A 20,668-nucleotide genomic window follows, 5' to 3' on the forward strand; every position below is an offset into this window, starting at 1 on the left:
TTTGAGGAAAACTGAATTTGTTTTTTTTGTTTTGTTTTGTTTTTTTGCGAGATTAATTAATGTTCACATTTATTCTAGAACTAAAGTAAAATCTTCCTTCCAATTTCTCTCAACATGGGGACAGGAGAGCTTTCAATCAATAAATGGGGAAAAAAAGTAACTGGCATTACTTATTTAAAAAAGTAACTCTTGTAAATTAAAAAGTAATTTGTTACTTTACTAGTTACTTGAAAAAAATCTGATTAATTACTTGTAATGCGTCATCCCCAACGCTGATTGCCCATTTTACCAGGTCTTGTCCATGACATAAAAAAAACATGAGGCCAGTATATTTTTGGAAGGATTGACAAGTGATTTATTTATTAAAACAAAAAATATACAAACCTGAAAAGAAAAAAAAAAAAGTAACCAAAAAGATCTCCACTGGACTGGAGGACTGAGTAACAGTGCATATAAATAAACAGTACAAGGATCAGGAGTATTACTGTATAAAATAGGGTGAAGGGATAACAAAAGAAAAAAAAAAAACATTTTAAGGCCATAAAAAGTATACAACCACATTTTGGAAACACTGTTCAGTTTTTTTAAACCTTAAATACAAGTCAGTCATTTGGAAAGGGGCGACTACCGTGTTTGATTACAGGACTTCGATACAGTCAGTGCAATGGGTAGCTAGGCCTACTACATAGTTTACTTTTGGGTAAAAGATTTTTCCTTTCGAATAAAAAAAGTAAAGCTAAAAAACTAGGGATCACCACTATGACATACTTCTCAGTGATTTAAGCAGCACTTATTTTTTTTGTATGTTTTTTGTAGCAACCCTGTTAACATCTAATTTATATCGATGAAGAAACCAATGTAGAAGTAAGGCTTTTTCTTCATCTCGACTTTCTCATCCAAACCCCTAGAGACCCGAACTCAAAGGCTCAATTAAACTGGCATATAAACATATTTTTGGGGCTTTTTTCCTCAGATATTAGTATTTTGCAATAATATTCTATGAAAACGAAAGAATATTTAAAGATTTAACTCTTAATGGTAAAACAAGTGGAGAATTTTCAAGAAACACTGGTAACCAATTACAAATATAAAGTCAGGGGGACAAAAGGGAAAGTGCATTTACAATTGAAATAGTAACTTTAAAAACAAGTACAAATTGCCCTCGGCGTCAAACTTGTTATCTGTACTCCAAAGATTTTAGTAAAAGGCCTCAAAATGTGCTTTTCGAAGTGGGGAGTTCCTAGTGTACTCACACAAGGCCTTGAGGATCTCCAAAGGAGATCTCTTATCGGTGCTGTCAGAAACGTTCACGGCTCCTTTTTCTTTTTTTTGTAGCTGGAAAACCGAAATGCCAGTAACCACAATACATGTAGCGTTTGACTTGTGGGCTGTAATCTTGCTCGTTCCTGACAGCGTTAAGACGTAATAAACGTGAGCCCAAGAGACAAACAGGCCGTAAGGGTGATGGAGAAAAGTGTCACTACAGCACCAGTTAAACACAAATGATAGGAATAGTATAGGATATATTTATATCTATGTATACGCATATCTATACTCGATTTAATGCTAAAACAACCCGAAAATACTCATCTAAAAACCAATCTCAATACTAGTGCAAAAGGTTTCGTGCTTGTTGGATGAGACCCAATAGCCTTATGTCAGGTGCCCCCAAACAATTGTGTATTCGCCCCCCCTTGTATTTTACGTGAAATGCGATGTAACATTTAACCTCCGTACATTCAATATATTGGACTAACCAGCCAGTAACTACACGTATCTGTAATACAAAAGTGCAATATAACAGCTTGTTGTATTGATATATTATACACTAGGTACAAAGAGTATTGAAGAGTTGTTTGTACACAAGTATTAGGAACACCTGATATAAAAGGAGACCCGGAGGAATGTCGCTGACGGTCTGGTCTGGTCTGTTCTGGTCTGGTTAGGAGCGGCCGGTGTTCTTTGAGGCGGAGCTGGAGAGGGGGCCCAGGGCGGAGCTCTTGTTTCTGGGGCTTCGTTTTGCTGGTGTCTTGCTGGGGCCGACAGCTTTCTGCTTCACTCCACCCTTCTCCAATGCTCTGCCACACACTCGATTTACCAGACCGTTGATCTGCTCCTGGGCAAAATAGGGTGAGATGCTTGAAGTTACTTATTTACAGAATATCATGTTATATTCAAGTGCAGTACACAACAAATGCTGCAATTAATACTACATCGCACAATGCAATGTGTTCGACTAGACCTTCTAATCTGACAAATGGATCGGTTAGAAAATAGACGTTTTTTTTAACAACACCATTTTTTAATTTTTATTTATTTATTTTATTTTAATTTTACAATTTTATTTTTCTTGTCACTTGCTTAATTTAACATATGTGACCATGGACCACAAAACCAGTCATAAGGGTCAGTTTTTCAAAATTTAGATTTATCCATCATCTGAGAGCTGAATAAATAAGCTTTCCATTAATATATGGTTTGTTACGATAGGACAATATTTGGCGAGATACAATTATTTGAAAATCTGGAATCTGAGGGTGCAAACAAATCAAAATATTGAGAAAATCACCTTTAAAGTTGTCCAAATGAAGTTTTTAGCAATGCATATTACTAATCAAAAGTTAAGTTTTGATATATTTACAGTAGAAAATTTACAAAATATCGTAATGGAACATGATCTTTACTTAGTATCCTAATGATTTTTAGCATAAAAGAAAAATCTATAATTTTGACCCATACAATGTATTTTTGGCTATTGCTACAAATTTACCCGTGCTACTTAAGACTGGTTTTGTGGTCCAGGGTCACATATAATAACGTCATGGAACAATAATTTTCTGAATAATATTCAAATTCTACACTTTTTACAGTCATGGCCAAAAATATTGGCACCCTTGCAATTCTGTCAGAAAATGCAACACTTCTCTCAGGAAATAGTTCCAATTGCAAATGTTTTGGTATTCACATGCTTATTGTTTTTGTTTGCACTGCAACAACACAAAAAACAGAGGAGAAAAGTCAAACAGAACTTAAAAAATGGACTGGACAAAATATTGGCACCTTGTCAAAACTGTAAGAAATAATTGGTTTTCAAGCATCCAATGCTCCTGTAATTTGTATTTAGACACACCTGTGGCAAGTAACAGGTGTGGGCAATATAGTAATCACACTTGCACTTTCAATGGAGAAAAGTTGACTCAACCTTTGTGTTGTGTGTCACGCTGAGCATGGAGAAAATAAAGAAGTATAAAGAGTTGTCTGTGGATTTGAGAGAAAACATTGTGAAAAACACGGACAATCTCAAGGCTACAAGTCCATCTCCAGAGATCTTAATGTTCCCGTGTCCACTGTGCGCAATATAATCAAGATGTTTACAGTCCATGGCACTGTAGCTAACCTCCCTAGACGTGGACGGAAGAGCAAAATTAATAAAAAATTACAACGAAGGATTGTTTGAATAGTGGATAAAGAACCCTGATTAACTTCCAAATTCAAGCTGATCTGCAGACACAGGGTACAACAGTGTCAGCTCGCACTATCCGTCACCATCTGAAAAGGGACGCTATGGTAGGAGACCGCTGCTGACACAAAGGCATAAAAAAAAAAGCAAGACTGGAGTTTGCCAAAACTTATGTGACAAAACCACAATCCTTCTGGGAGAACATACTGTGGACAGATGGGACAAAAATAGTGCTTTTTGGTAAAGGACATAATTTTTTCCAAAGGTGGTGCTACCAAATATTAAGTTAAGGGTGCCAATAATTTCGTCCAGTGCATTTTTTGCGTTCTGTTTGGAATTGTATCAGATTCTACTTTTCTTCTCTGTTTTTTTGTGTTGTTTCAATGCAAACAAAAAAAATAAACATGTGAGTACCAAAACATTTGCAACTGCAACAATTTTCTGAGAGAAGGGTTGCATTTTCTGACAGAACTGCAAGGGTGCCAATATTTTTGGGCATGATTGTATAAATATAAAATTAAAACACTACACAAAATAATTTTAAATGCTACAAATAAATGTATGCATCACAACATTATAATGTTCTTGTATAAAATGGACTTAAGATTACATAAGTGTTTTTTTATGATAACAGCAAACTAGTTGATATTTTTATAAATGAGCATGTACAGTATCATTTAAAAAATGGTCTTGGTTTAGTACAATTTTTCTCTCTTTTTTTGAAAGAAATTAATACTTGTATTCAGCAAGGATGAATCAAACTGAGCACCAAATTAGCATATTACAGTGCTTTTGCAAAAGTATTCATTTTTTCACATTTTGTTATGCTGCAGCCTTATGTTAAACTGCTTTATCTACACTCCATACATCATAATGACAAGTTTTTAACAACTTAAATGTATTAAAAATAAAACACTGAAATAAGTACATACAAGTATTCATACCCTTGGCTCAGTACTTAGTAGAAGCACCTTTACAGCCTCAAGTCTTTTTGGGTATAATGCGACAAGTTTTGCACATCTGCATTTGGCAATTATCTGCTATTCTTCACCTCACCTCTTCAACTCTCAAGCTCTGTCAGTTTGGATGGGGGCAGATGCAGACTGTGAACCTTCAATGCAGCAGACTTTTCTGAACTCTTCCCCAGATCTGGGCCTGTTTCTGAGCTCTACAAGCAGTTCCTTTGACCTCAGTGCTTGGTTTTTGCTCTGATGTGCATTTTCAGCTGTTAGACCTTTTATTAAGACGTTTTCCTTTCCAATCATACTCATTCAAATGAATTTGCCACAGGATAACGCTACTCGAAGTGTAGTATCTACAAGCGATATGAATGCTTATGAGCTAAATTTCAAGTGTCCCAGAAAAGGGTATGAATACTTATGCAATAGAAACATTAAAGTTTTTATTTCTAATAAATTTGCAAAGTTGTTACAAACCAGTTTTCTTTGTCATTATGGTGTATGGAGCGTAGACTGATGTGAAAAAAAGTAAAAAAAAAAAAAAAAAAAAAAAAAAGAAGGGGTATGAATACTATTGCAAGGCACAGTATAATGATTTCTGAAGGACCGCTGATTCTAGTTTATATTAAGCATTTAGTTTTAGTTTCTGATTTTGTTTTAGACACTATGTAATAAGCAGACAGTGTACAGTTAATGCTGTTCCCAACACATATAAATACTTGATGTAGACAGTAAAGTACCTCAGTGTAACGGAACATCATCTTGAGGCCACGGGGGGGACCTGCGCTTCTGGATGTATCGAAGAGCACATTCCAGACAGAAAACCACATTGTCACTCTCGTGAACAACCTGTTGAAGAAGAGACAGGGAGTGTACAGGATATATGCTCATATATTATAGCATAGCTAAAACAATTAGCCTGGGGAAATTCTTTTATAATTTAAAGGGGACATCAGATTCCACAAGCTGGTATAATTCTTTAGGGTCTTCATGAAATGTACTTTGGAAATGTAGCTCTGCTCACTCCGTCCTTTTGTTTTTTTGTGTATTCGATGGCATTATCATCAAAAACAAAACTAATCGACTGCATCCTCAGTGGCTCTGATGTCAGGAGAAAATGAAGACTCATGTTCACTTTTACATCCAACTACAAAACAGCTGCAATGTTTACGAGACACTGTTGTCGCTACAGCTGCTTGAGCATGCAGAAAAAAGCGGACAAAAGGTTTTTTGAGGATTAAACAAGGAGTGAATGGATTTTTATCATTGTAGGGTGGTTGTGTCCACACACTGCTAAGACACATTTATATGCAAAAACCATGTAAAAGTGAATTATGTATCCGATTTCCCCTTTAAGACAGTCCCTTCTGTATAAGGTACATCAACTGATGATTGTTTTTTATGCAATGAAATGTAGAACATAAAGTGATGAGTAATAAATATACCATGGAGAGGTAACACAGATGCTGACACACTTGGCAGCGTCTGTCAGCCGTGTCTTCTGTAAATCTCGTGCGTTGCTGCTTCTTCTTGTCTGCTTGAGACTCGCAGTGTGTGCCGTAGCGTGCAGACAGACGGAGCCCGGCCTCAAACAGATCCCTGCGCTGGCTAATCTCTACATCCCTGAAAAAGTATGGAACACAGCAATTTTTACCAAACATTTATGGGCAGTTTCTAAGATTCAGAAAATATTGTGTGTGTGAGAGTGTGTGTGTGTTTATCTGTGTTGGAAAATTTTAAATCTGATTTTTAATAACAATGAATCTCTAATAACATTTTTTTCACAGTAGTTTTACAATTTTATTTCAGAATTTATCAATTCTTATTTATGGAAGCCCGTTTCTGCCACTGAATAAAAAATTTAAAAAGGTAATTGCAAGTTTACATCTCACAATTCTGACTTTTTTTTATTATTATTAAAATTCCTGATACAAACTCGCAGTTCTGAGAAATAAAGTCAGAACTGTTTGATATAAACTCAGAAATAATTTTGTAATTACACAGAGTGATGTACCGAAAAAAGTACATCCTCGCCCCCCCAAACCTGGAATCCTAGGGGAAACACTGCTTTTTATCACATAATTCTGAGTAAAAAAACGTCAGAATAAACTAACATTTGCAAGAAAAAAGTCAGAATTGTGAGATACAAACTCGCAATTGCGAGAAATAAAATCTGACTTGATTTTATCTCGCAATTCTGACTGTATTTCTCACAATTGTGAGTTTATATCACATCATTCTGAGAAAAAAGTACAAATTGCGATATAAACTCACAACTGCAAGAAAAAAAGTCAGAATTGCGAGATACAAACTCGCAATTGTGAGAAATAAAGTCAGAATTGTTTTTATCTCTCAATTCTGACTTTAGTTCTCGCAATTGTGAGATAAAAACTCGCAATAACCTTTTTTTTTATTTTTTACTCAGTGGTGGAAACAGGCTTTTATACTTTTCTGTATGTTGTCATCGTATTATTATTGCTGCTCTATATCATCTTCCTCCATAATATCCTCACCTTAAATAGCCTCAATCAACATGCAATTGCCAAAACACAGTTCATCAAACATTTTTGATTTTGGGTGAGTTTCTGACCATTGAATCTCAGTCAAAGCAAGCCTCAGGATGTGTTTCGGACTGACCTGAGGTCTTTGATGAGACTGGAGACTGCATTCATCAGCTGCTTGTTGTCCCGCTCACATGTAGTGATCTGGTAGAGCAGTTTCTCTGTGGAGAAAGGCTCCTCTATACGACGCCGTTTAAGGTCCTGCAAAGCAAACACGACACGCGAGCGTGAAAGCGCCGCACTCCCACAGGAAACAGGCAAAACCTCACTCCAAAAAATACAGCTCTTTTTGAGTTGAACCAAGCCAAATTCCAGCTGGCTTTGTCCGGCCGTGCGTCGAGTCTCTCACCTTAGCTGCCTCGTAGCCCAGTTTCATCCACTGGGGGTTGCCGAAGTGCACTGTCTCTGAGACACTGTAGCCACAACACACCTTAGACACAAAGGTCCCTGGGAAACATACCATGAACTGACCACTCTGTTGCACAGTCCGGTACACTTTCACCCCCTTTCGACGGAGCACCTCTGGAGAAATCTGTCATGAGGACGAGTAACATGACATTAAAACCACATTCTCATTTACACTGCAGAAAAAGGGTGAATTTAAAGGGACAGTCACCAAAAATGGACAATTACTGTTAGTTTTATGTGGAACACAAAGTCAAACAATAACACGAAGGAAGGAAGTTATGACAAAATGTTAATTTTTAAGTAAACTGTCTCTTTAAGAGAAACCTAAGAGGTGCAAGAGAGTAAGTAAAACAGAGTTAATGCTCTTTTCTCACCATAATGTTCCTCTCTAGCATCTCCAGCCCTGGTGTGCCGTTGGCCTGTAGCAGTGTGTGTACTACTTTGTCAAGTTTTGATTTCTCTTCAGCTGGAATACAGTACCTGAGGACAAGAGAGACATTTATTAGGGAACATGCCATTTAGGCTCAATTTAAGCCAGCTGTAATGTATGATAACAAACTCTTACCAAATGCAGTCAGCACCAGTGTGTAGGTAATCAATATACGGAAGGCTGTTCTGGTCCCGACACCAGCATGAGGTAGAAAAGACCATGCCTATGTTCAGCCAGGGGATGGTCACTCCTTCATGCAAACACAAAGAGATGTACTGAACGCTTACTGCTGCACAGATATGGGATTATATCTGAACTCTTAATGGTTTTATTGTATGCATGAGAGTTTTGCTTTTCAGGAAACTTTACCTGGCACAGCACCAAGATGGCGTAAGATGGATCCTGAGTTATTGGGAAGGACAGTAAGATTCCATCCATGCCTTGGGAACAAGACAAACTAATCAGAGTTTGCAGAGTCTATTATGCACATCTTATACAGGTAGGTTGTGTATACTGTTAAGGCACTTATTCATTTTAATACTTCTATTATTGGTATTAGAACTATAACAGAATTTATAAATATCAATAACAAGGTTAATGATGTTTATTTGCACATACAGACAAATATATACAGTACTTTGACTAGGGTTGTACAACATAGCCAATATTGGATTTTTAATCATGCCTCTCATTTCCTATGCTTTTAGACTGAGATTTTCAAGTGGCCATTTTAAAACACTTATAATCTAACTTAAGTCATATTTGAGAAATCCCAGAGGCAAAAAAGTTCCATTGTCTGTTGTCAACAGTGTATATGTATAAAACAGCTCACAAAGAAGTCACAGTCAATGCAAGCAGCTTCTTGTTGGTCAGCGTGGTGAATCTGCGTGACCAACTTGAACCCGCTGCGAAACCTGTGTGTTGAAATCTTTCACCCTCACGCAAAATTCCAGATTGCGTGGAATCCTATTGACATGACTGGATTTTGTTTTCACTGAACAACGGTAAATATGACAGAAGCATAACAACACTATAATCTTTGCAAACCTCTGCATCTTTGTAATTAATATCATCTTTGGCAAATCACAGAATGATTTTACACTGAGATGCATAAATTCACTTACTATGGCTTTAATTTACATTGTCTAATTTTTTGCAGGTGACAGTAATAGTATAGTTTATATATTATGAACTAACATGAATAATAGTATATAAATACACATAATAATATATTATATATAATAACAGTATATTAATAATATAACATAATAATATATAATAATAACATATTTCTACAAAATGATAGTAATCGACGCATTAAAAAAATTTTATAAACCAGGGCTCTACAGTGCGACTATTTCAGTCGCTGAAAACTACTGCATGCGACTATGAAAAAATATTTAGGAGCACCAGGGCGACTGATCCGATCGGCATTTTTGTGTTTGCGCTGAGGGGAGCTTCAAAAGTTTCTATGTGTTTTTGTAGCATTGAGTAATGACAGACATATCTCACAAATCTGTTCATAAGCAAAGTGTAGAGAGAGTTTAATAAGAGATTAATTGTGCAGTGTAGAGAGCTTCCTTGATTTGGTGACAACAGCTGTGTTTCGTTTATGAATGAACGTGCATTTTTAAATTAATCTAGTGAGTCAATGATTCAATTTCCCATTCATAAAGACAGTCACTTGTTTTATTCCTGAATGATTCAGCCGTTCGAACGAATCAAATGAATGAATGATTCAGTAATTAAATCAGTGACTTGCCGCCACCAACTGGCAGAATTAGTTTCATTTTTAAAGTATCTTTTCAGTTAATTACATCATTTGATATATCTATATTCAAAATGTTATATTTAAAACATTAATCTCAACATGAATTAATAAATTTGATTGCACTCATGCCACCTCTGAGCCTCATTAAACACGTAATACACCTACAAGCCATGTTTGTGTTCTTCTGTGTTCTTCTATATATATATATATATATATATATACTGTATATATATATATATATATATATATATATATATGTTTTTTTTTTTTTTACATAAAAGATTACATACTTTTAATAAAGCTAGAAAAATGTCATTACAAAGGTAAAAACAAAATTCTCCTGTAAACCACCTTAAGAAGTCAAACATCTACTCGTGGCAGGCTAATTTTTGATCAGATTTTTTGATCATTGATTAGAAGGTGCTCCTGAAATTTTGACTGTGCTCCTACATTAGGAGCACAAGTGCTAAGCGTAGAGCCCTGTAAACATAAATCAACTTGAAGGATAGTTCACCCAAAAATGAAATCCATCATCATCTACTCACCATCAAGTTGTTCCAAACCTCTATTAGTTTGTTTCAGCTATTGAACACAAATGAAGATATTTTGGCCACCAAACAGTTGATGGTAGCCTCTGACTTCCATAGTATGGAAAAATACTACGATTACCATCAGCTGTCTGGTTACCAACATTCTTCGAAATATTTTCGGAGAAACCCATACAGGTTTGGAACAAATGGAGGGTGAGTAAATGGCGACAGTATCAAAATGTTCACTATTGGGAAATCTATCCCTTTAATGTGAAATGTTTTGTTGTTGTTGTTTGTTTTAAAAAGAACTCTTACTTTGAAAATGGCTCAGACTTTCCCACAGGAAATCCACTCCCATGAGTCTTTGTGTCAACCCTCCCACAGTGCACAGCAACATGGCATTCCTTTTCCTCAACCAATCTCCAGTACTCCCTCTGTAGCAACATGACAGTGAACATGATTAAAAACAACATCACTGATTCCTGTACAACGAAAACAGCTTGTCAACATGAAGCTGCACCTCAACTTCAGCAGTGTCTGGCTCTTTGCTGAAGCACATGTTCATAGTATTCCTGGCTGCCCTGTAGAATGTCGTCAGCGAGAACGACTTTCCCTGTCAAAGACAGACAAACAATGAACGTCCACAACAAAGACTGATGCCATGTTTATAAACACAATTCCGTATTCAAAAAATAAAGCAGAAATACCCTGTATATGCACTTGTGATGTTCGTTAATCAACCCTTCTTCCTCCCCTCTCTTCTCCAGTCTTCTCTGCCGGGTGGTCTTCGCCGTGGGGTCCAGCTCTCTGAGGTGCTCACGCGCTCCGCTTCGGTGCAATGCTCCGTTCACCAGCCCATTTTTGGGCTCGCAGCGTGGAAGCAGCAGAGCGGCATGCTGGGATATGTCTCCCTGGCCCTCTAGGGGCCCACTTCTTCTCTCCAGGGCGTCTTTCTCCGCCAGCACTTCCTTCTCCAGCTGGGCCCTCTGGGCTGGGGACAGGGAGTCGTAGGAGAGCAGGTACTGGCAGTACGCCTCCTGGAGCTTGGCCAGCCTATCTTGAGCCGAGCGCGGGATGCCCAGCAGATCGGCGAGACGGCCCCACGTCTTCAGGTCTGTCACTTGCTGCATTCCCCCCATTTCATTTATGATCTGGAAGAATCTGGCCAGGTCCAGCTCACAGCCGCCTGAAAAGATGCAAAACGGATCCAAATAAATCACCACGTTACTGCAAATGGCTGTTTCTTTAATTTCGCTGCACTTTTATCTCTAAATGTGTGCGCACATACCCCATTAGTCACAGGCTTTCAAGCGGCTCGCATTAGTGCCAGCCGTGTCACTGTTTGAGTGGCACATTGAAACTAAAGAAGGATTTGAGGTTGGCAAGGAGGCAGCAGCTCTGTCTGGCATCGCCTAGATGATTTTCCTCATTCAGTCAACAAGACTGAGCCGTCTATCTGTCTTGGCTCTAGATGCACTGCGTAATCTCGTCAAAGGAAGCTGCCTTTGCTAGCATGAGCTCCATTATCTGTCCAAACTGAACGGGTCAGTGACCAAATGACCAACAGATACGCACTTAAACTATAGCTGCGCAGCCTACAAGTGAAGATAGAAGAGATTCTATGTATCTGAATGTTAAAAAACACCACTTTTGTCTTAGCTAACACATTAATCTAATGTACTTAAACTACAGATGGATTTAACAGAGAATTTGATGTAATGGGAATAAATATAAAGATATGTTGGACCTATGACCAGTATTAAGAAGCTCCTTTAAAACAGTAGCTTCTGCTTCATAATCTGAAGTAGTTCCATTTTAGAAATTATATACAGTTTGGGTGACAACATTTTACTTAAACAGATACACTACCGGTCAAAAGTTTTTGAACAGTATGATGTAATGTATTTCTTGTGATCAAAGCTATATTGTCAGCATCATTACTCCAGTCTTGTGCCACATAATCCTCCAGAAATCGTTATAATATGCTGATTTGCTGTTCAAAACATTTATTATTATTATAATTATTATTATTTAAAACAGTTGAGTACATTTTCAGGATTCTTTTTTTAGAAAGATCCAAAGATCAGCATTTATCTGAAATAAAAAAGCTTTTGTTACATTATACACTATACCATTCAAAAGTTTGGACTCAGTATTTTTATCTTTTTTTTTTTTTGGAAAATAAATTATAGAAATAAATACTTTTATTTAGCAAGGATGCTTTAAATTGATCAAAAGTTATGGTAAAGATATTTATAATGTTACAAAAGATTTTTATTTCGGATAAATGCTGTTCTTCTGTACTTTCGATTCATCAAAGAAACCTGAAAAAAAAAAATTCTACTCAGCTGTTTTCAACATAATCATAATAATAATACATGTTTTTTGAGCAGCAAATCAGAATATTAGAATAATTTCTGAATATTAGAATAATTTCTGAAGGATCATGTGACACTAAAGACTGGAGTAATGATGCTGAAAATTTAGCTTTGAAATCACAGGAATAAATTACATTTTAAAATATATTTAAATAGAAAATAGTTATTTTAAATAGTAAAAATATTTCACATTTTTACTGTTTTTCCTGTACTTTGGATCAAATGAATTCAGGCTTGGCAAGCAAAAGAGACTTTTTTTAAAAAACATCTTACTGTTCAAAAACTTTTGACTGGTAGTATAAATTTATATAAAATACAAGTAAAAAAACTTTAAAATTCCACATCTGATAGCGAGGACCTTTAAGAATGACCTAATTCACCACAATGAACCAGACTTTTCCATGCTACATATAAGCGAGAGAAGTGTTTAAAAAAAAATACGTATTTCGCCTAAATGAATCTTGTGTGTGCTACTTGACTTTTCTGTGCTACTTATGAAAACTGATTCACTATAAGTAATCATACTTGCAAATGTTACATATGAGAGAGTAATGCATTTACAACTGATTCACTAGAATGAATCACACTATCAAACACAACGTAAGACAGAGAGGAACGCTTATGACAAAGTGATTCACTGGAATGAATCATACTTTCAAATGCTGCACCTGATAAAGAATAGACTCACTATAATTAGCCATGCTACAAAAGACAAACAAATTTTAAAATCTAAGCTTCTCTCACAACACAAAAAATAGTAATTAGTAGCATGAGTAGTATTAATAGTAGCATTGCTAGTTTTATGGCGCTTTTCCACTGTATGTTACGACTAGGCTCGGCTCACTTTTTTGCAGTGGAAAAGCACCATTAGTTCCTCCCCAGTCTCTGACTGTCAATTATGCTCACAAAGCATTGTTTTCCTGTTCAGCTCTTTTTACCTATAAGTGGAGGCTCTTCCATATTAATGCCTTGTGTCCGCAGGTGTCTCCTGATGCAGGCCTGTCGCTGTACATTCGGGCCCCAACGTCTGCCCAGCTTGTGCACGTGCTGCACATACGAGACAAAGCGCATCTCCTCTTTGAGCTTACACTCGGGACGCCAATCCGCCGGTGGAACAACCCGGTACAACCCATACGCCTCAGCTTGCCCACGCACAAATTCCATGTAAGTCAGCGGGTCGTGGAACTCACGTGTCCCGGGATAGAAAACGGGAACCTCCGTGACCTCCGCGCTGCGCCGTCCTCGCTCTTTAGGCTCAGCTTGGTTAAGGGGCGCAGTCATGTTAGAAGGATTGCCTTGTTTTTGAGAATTGCTTGTTTTGGGGGTCTCTGATATTTTGGGGGAGTTGGCTGGTTTCAAAATGTCCCGTGTTGAGGTAGTGGGGCTGTTCTTGGCCAGAACGGTGGCTTTACAGTGCATCTGTTTGGTGAACATGAGCTTCCCCGCCGAGGCCCGTTTGGGCCGTTGCGATCCTGCTACTTGCGATCTCACCGGCATCTCCTGAGCTGCTTTCCTACTTCGAGTCTCCAAAGGAACCACTTGCACTTTGACCCTCTTAACCTCAACCTCTGCTCCAGTCAGACTAACCCCGGCTAATTCCAGCTGCCTCTTTGACTGTCTCAGTCCGTTTCGTCTGGGTGGGAAAGTGTCCGTTCCACACAGCCTCCCAGCGGTTGCTGGTGATAGCACCTGTTTTTGCATCTTGGCGTGGCTGGTTTGGGCTTTTCCTGAGTTGGAGTGCTGAGGGTGTGTGTGGGTGTGGCGCGTGTGTGTGCTCAAGCTGAGCTTGGCCTCTTTGAGCAGTCTGGCTTTGGTGTAAGTCACGTGGCCCTTGGGGTATTTCACAGCTTTGGTCGGGGGAGTACGAAGTTCTCTCGTCTTCCTAGAACTGACAGTGGATGCTCCCGATGTTCCATTCATTTTGGAGGGCTGCGGGATGACAAAAATGATTTGTTTTTGTTATTTCATTCATTTGCACTCTTAGTCTTCATCAGGTATTCTTCGTATTCATGCTGGTAGCATATGATTTACAAAAAAAAAAAAAGAAAAACCCTTTGTATGTTAATTTTTTTTTTTGACAAACAAGCGCAGTGGAGAGGGCAAAACAAAACATCGGTAACAAATTAGAAGCACAAAACAAGGATTTGTAAAGAAACTTTGTTGGAACCACTTTGTTGGACTTTAAAATCTCAACAGCCATTCACTGCCATTATAAACAGGTGTGCACATAAGTGCGTGCGTGCGTGCGTGACCAAAATAAGAAATGTGCTGTGCAAAAAAGTTCATAGCTCACATTTGCGTACCAACACGGTTGAGAGCTGTTAATGCGCAATTAGCATTTTAGATCGACAAACTATAACACTGTATAAGATTTCTATTACAGCTAAAAGCATAACTCTAGGGTATATGCTGCTGTTCAACTGATTTGTGACATTTCAACAGGGTTGCCAGGTTTTCACAACAAAATCCGCTTTAATGTTACTCAAAACTACTCCAAAACCAGCCCAATCACTTTTCGAGGGGGGTTCCCCGGTAAAAATCGCATTCCGGGGGATAAAATACACCTCTTTGTGTCAGGGTTCCCCTGGTAAATTTGCAATTTAGGGGCTAAATATGATGTTATTGGGGTCAATTCAACCTGCGGACATCAAAAACTACCCGCGGCAACAGTGTAAAAGTAGCCCAATTCCGTGGGACAACAGCGGACTTGGCAACACTGCATTTCAATCACTGATGCTCTTCACTGAACCCTCTTCAATTGCGACGGAAGCACTAAACCCAGGAGCGAGTATACATACTTGCCAGCAACCCGCCAAAATAAAAGCTTGCTAATGTTTGAAAAAGATGAAATTTAATATAAAAGTAAATATTATCATTTTATTTTTAGGTTTACTATAAAATAATTGTATTTTTAATTAATATTCCCTTTTTATTTTAAAATATAATAGTATTGCCACAATTTATTATTTTGTTTATTTAAAAAAATAAAAAAAATAAAAAAAATAAATGAAGTCCAATTATATTATTATCACTATTATTAATGTTTTCTTTTTTTTTTTTTTTTAGAGTTATATTTAATGTGTAACACTGTGTTGCATTTTGAGGACCAAACAACATCTCCAGGTACTCTTATGAGAACCAGGCTAAAAAATGTATGTGCACCTCTGATTATAAAGTTTGGAAGAGCCAGAACTTTTTTTTAATATAACTCCGATTGTATTTGTCTGAAAGAAGAAAGTCATATACACTTAAGATGACTAAGAAGATTGAGTAAATAATGGTGTAATTTTCAATTTTTATGTGAACTATCCCTTTAAGAGACTTACTTGCCTTGATCCTCTCTATGACATAATTTCCTGTTTTGTTTTTTTTGTTTGTTTGTTTGTTTGTTTAATGTTTTTGCATGTTGATTGCACCACAACAGTAATATGTTAACAATAAACTATAATATTTACAAAAAAAAAAACAAAGCAGTTTAAATTCTTTATTATTTTAATATTAATTATTAAGTTAAAAATAATAAAGGAGGATTGATTTTTTTTTCTTTTTAAAAAATTGCAATAATGCTTTTTTTTCCATTTATGAATTAAAATATACCAAACTTAATTTTAATTCAGGAATTAAAAATATGCTAATGTCATTGTGTGTATAAATTGTTATTTTAATGTTTTATGTATATATATGTTTTTTTGTTTTGTTTTTTTAATAAAAAATGTTGTCATTGACCCTAATTTTTACATTTATGCATGTGACACTTTTATCTAAAGCAACTTAGATCACTCTGTTTTTATCTAAAGCAACTTAAACTCAATTCATTCAATTTTATCAGTACACACACTCGGTGGGAATCAGAATTATAATCCTGCCGCAACTGTTTGAGCTTCAGTAAACACTGTGGTTCTGCAGTGCTACAACATGAGTTTAGTGTTTGCTCTTCTTTTACTGATGACATGTAATTTAAAGGCAAGGGATTGTTGATGTCAAGAAGAAGCAAACATAACTTCCTCAAATTTCATGCATAACAGCAACCTCCAATTATTCCCTCTTCGAGTGACCATATTCTTCCACTAGGGGGCTCAGTGGAGCCGTTCTTTCATTCTTTAGGGAGCTCTCGCACGTGACCTGGGCCATGTACTATGATTGTTCCATCTGCATGCAGATGGGGGATGGGAGACGATTAATTTATCTGCAAAACCAAAGTTCTTGACAGAAATCACAACAGATGTAGAATCGGTCCAGCACATGGATACACAGTTCATGTTTACAAAAATTGGACACAGTCCCGAGTATGTGGTACTTGCACACTCCACTGGATTTGACTGTGTGTGGACTGAGAGGGGGGTTGGGTGGAGGAGAGATGACATCATGTGTTGCTATAGGCCTGCTGCAGGATAGTAGGGATAGGGTAAAGCTAACCGTATGCTGCTCTGCGAGCCCATAGGACGCTCTGGCAGAAGGGGAGGAAATTCTGATGAACACTCACAAATGGGTCTTACATAGTCTCACTGTTCTTTACTGACTGCATTAGCAGACAGTACTACAGAGGCAAATAACTATATAGGCAAATAAAAATAATGTTCTAATAGGTAATACTGTGTGTGGAAGTGGAACATTTTTCGCTTTTCAATTATTCATCATTCACTCATAATAAAGGTCATTCAGATAGCAGCTAAGCATATATTGTTGTGTATAACAGCAACAAATATCAGCCTATAAAAATAAACCTTACTGTAATAAGAGTCTATAAATTACAAAGAAGCAGGATTTTAGGGTATAAATAATTAATAAACCTTAATATCAGAATATTTCTGAAATTACTTGTGACACAGGACCACAAAACCAGTCATAAGCAGCACGGGTATGTTTGTAGCAATAGTCAACAATACATTGTAAGGGTCAAAATTATCAATCTTTCTTTTATGCCAGAAATCATTAGGATAAAGATCATGTTCCATGAAGATATTTTGTAAATATATATCAAAAACCTAATACAAAACCTAATTTTTGATTGTTAATATGCATTGCTAAGAACTTTATTTGGACAACTTTAAAGGCAATTTTCACAATATTTAGATTTTTTTGCACCCTCAGATTCCAGATTTTCAAATAGTTTTATCTTAGCCAAATATTGTCCTATTCTAACAAACCTTACATCAATGGAAAGCTTATTCAGCTTTCAGATGATGTTTAAAAGACAATGCTTTTTTTGTTTTTGTCATCACCTCAACTGATGTTTTCTCACTTTTTTCTCAAAACTTGAATATTATTTTCTCCTATTTTCAATCGGTCTGGAGGCAACAAAAGCTATTTCTAAATGTAATATATATATTGTACTGCATCATGGATGAGCAAATTCAATTTTACGTTCATCAGGGACTCACTTAAGCTGAAATAGTGACAGCGAACTTCCACAACAGGTCCTACACTTAGGAAGAAAGCTACAGCTTTATTGTTGTAAAAACTATAGCGATCAGAACATGCAGTCAATTTTGCTTCTAGCCAGCATGAGGGACTGGGATGTCTGAATGATGTTTGACAGGTGCTGATTAAATGGTTTGCAGTTGACCAGACAAATGATGAGCAATGCTCATTTTTCTCATGCTAAAATCAGATCAAGATTAGGAGAAAACTATTTCAAAATCGTCCTACATCGCTGCAGAAGTACCGACCCAGTGTTTACAAAGTGAACATGCAAAGAAGGTCAAACACCCAACACAAAAAAAGGTAAAACAGCAATGTAGGACGATTTTAAAGTTGGAGGAGAAAATGAGATGGGAGTTTTTCATCACACCCTAACTGTACTGACCCGGATTGCACAGAATACACATGCACATCACAGAGCTAGACAAAACGAGTGTTTGAGGTTAAAAAGTATAAACATTTTTTTTAGAAAATGACAGATCGTTTCACTAGATAAGACCCTTTTTCCTCGGCTGGGATCGTTTAGAGCCCTTTTGAATCTGCACTGAAAAGTTTTGGGCATTTAAACTCACGGGCACCATTGAAGTTCACTATATGGAGATAATTCCTGAAATAAAAACATAATTTCTTTATGACTGAAGAAAGAAAGACGTGAACATCTTGGATGACAATAGGGTGAGTACATTATTTTTAAATTTTTGTTCTGGAAGTGAACTACTCCTTTAAGGCAAGATAATGAGAAAACAATACAGAAAAAAACATCTGTACAAACCACAAAGCAAAAAAAACAAACAAACAAACAAAAAAAAAAAAAAAGGCAAAGCAAAGTAAAACAAAACGCAAAAACAAAAGGCAAAGCAAAAAACAAAGCCAAGCAACAACAAAGCAAAACAATGTAAAACATAAAACACAAAAACAAAAAGCACAGCAAAGCAAAGCAAAACAAAACAGTAAATCCAGCCATACCTGTTGTTTTTGTTCTTGTACAGCCCTGTTGGGTCGTAGATTGTGTGTAGTGGAGGTTCTAGCTGATGCTACAGAGTTCTTCTCCTTCCCATGGACCCCGTCTCTCCCTCTGGCCCTCAAACTGCTCTCGTGTTCCTCGGTAGCTCGTGTCTGTCCATTAAATACTGGTAGAGGAGAGAACATACAACAGATGAAATGTTAAGAAGTCTTTTAGCACATTCTGCACATTCAGTGCTGCTTGAAAGTTTGTGAACCCTTTAAAATTTTCTATACTTCTGCACAAATATGACCAAAAAGTTCATCAGATCTTCACAAGTTCTGAAAATTGACAAAGATAACCCAATCAAACAAATGAGATGAAAATATATCCTTTGTCATTTATTTATTATGAAAAATGATCCAGCGTTAAATATCTGTGAGTTGCAAAAGTATGTGAATCTCTAGGATTATCTGTTAATTGAAGGTGAAATTGAAGGTGAAAGTGTTTTCAATCAATAGGATGACAGTTAGGTGTCAGTTTATGCCCTGTTTTATTTAAAGAACAAAGATCTATTAAAGTCTGATCATGTTTGTGAAAGTGAATCATCTCTGAGGACCTTAGAAAAAGAGTTGTTGTTGCTCATCAGACTGGAAAAGGTTACAAAACCATCTCTAAAAACGTCACAAATCCACAGTCAGACAGATTGTGTACAAATGGAGGAAATTCAAGACCACAGTTACCCTCCACAGAAGTGGTTGACCAACAATGAACAACCATGATGTGAATGGCAGGGTTGCAAGAAGAAAGCCACAACTCTCCAAAAAACACTGCAGCCTGTCTGCAGTTTGATAAAGATCATGTGGACAAGTCAGAATGCTATTGGAGAAATGTTTTGTGGACAGATGAGACCAAAACATAATTTTTGGTTTAAATGAGAAGTGTTATGTTTGGAGAAAGAAAAACACTGCATTCCAGCATAAGAAGAACCTTATTCCATCACCATGTGAAACATGGTGGTGGTAGTATCATGGTTTGGGCCTGTTTTGCTGCATCTAGGCCAGGATGACAGCAAATTCTAAAGGAAAATTTCAGGACATCTTTCCATGAACTAAAATCTAAAGAGAAAGTGGGTCATGCAGCAAGACAACGACCCCAAGCGCTCAAGTCGTTCTACCAAAAAATGGTTAAACAACAACAAAAGTAATGTTATGGAACGGCCGAGTCAGAGTCCGGACCCTATCCAATTAAAATGTTATGGTAAGACCTGAAGCAAGCAGTTCTTAGGAGGAAACCCACCAATATCACAAGGTTCAAGTGTTTCTGTACTAAAGAATGGTCTGAAAGCATACATACTTTTGCACCTCACAAATGTTCACCACTGGATCATTTTTTTCAATAACTAAATGACAAAGTATATATTTTTGTCTTGTTTGTTTGACTGGATTCTCTTTGTCAACTTTAAGAACTTGTGTGAAAATCTGATGATGTTTTGTGTTACATTTATGCAGAAATATAGACAATTCTAAAGGGTTCACAAACTTTCAAGCAGCACAGTATATGTATATGTGCTTTCTAAAAGTAAAAGAAAACCAACAAAACTGGCCATATATGGGGCCGTTCACATATCGCGCCCAAAACGCGTGGAAAACGCTAGGCGTGCCGATTTTTCCTCCTTTCCAAAGCGCTCTGCAGCTTGCGCTCCCGTGGCATCTGCCGTTGCTAAGCAACCATGACCCACACTCTCAGTGAAGACACAGAAGTTTCATAAAAGGACACGGATTTCCAGCACTAAAATCACTTGCTG

General features: G+C 37.0%; 1 protein-coding gene across 1 annotated transcript in view; it reads right to left on the minus strand.

The window, feature by feature from the left end:
- Nucleotides 1-329: 329 nt before the first annotated feature.
- jarid2a (jumonji, AT rich interactive domain 2a) overlaps nucleotides 330-20,668 on the minus strand; it is a 56,245-nt gene continuing 35,906 nt past the window's right edge. The window contains 14 exon segments of the mRNA XM_051131018.1: nucleotides 330-2,116; nucleotides 5,160-5,195; nucleotides 5,197-5,268; nucleotides 5,865-6,042; nucleotides 7,057-7,181; nucleotides 7,330-7,512; nucleotides 7,763-7,868; nucleotides 7,954-8,068; nucleotides 8,188-8,258; nucleotides 10,435-10,553; nucleotides 10,640-10,732; nucleotides 10,827-11,305; nucleotides 13,436-14,426; nucleotides 18,885-19,048. Coding sequence (XP_050986975.1) covers nucleotides 1,943-2,116; nucleotides 5,160-5,195; nucleotides 5,197-5,268; nucleotides 5,865-6,042; nucleotides 7,057-7,181; nucleotides 7,330-7,512; nucleotides 7,763-7,868; nucleotides 7,954-8,068; nucleotides 8,188-8,258; nucleotides 10,435-10,553; nucleotides 10,640-10,732; nucleotides 10,827-11,305; nucleotides 13,436-14,426; nucleotides 18,885-19,048 — 2,906 coding nt within the window. The 3' untranslated portion in view covers nucleotides 330-1,942.

The sequence above is a fragment of the Labeo rohita genome, chromosome 16, assembly GCF_022985175.1.
Source record: "Labeo rohita strain BAU-BD-2019 chromosome 16, IGBB_LRoh.1.0, whole genome shotgun sequence".
NCBI classification, from domain to species: domain Eukaryota; kingdom Metazoa; phylum Chordata; class Actinopteri; order Cypriniformes; family Cyprinidae; genus Labeo; species Labeo rohita.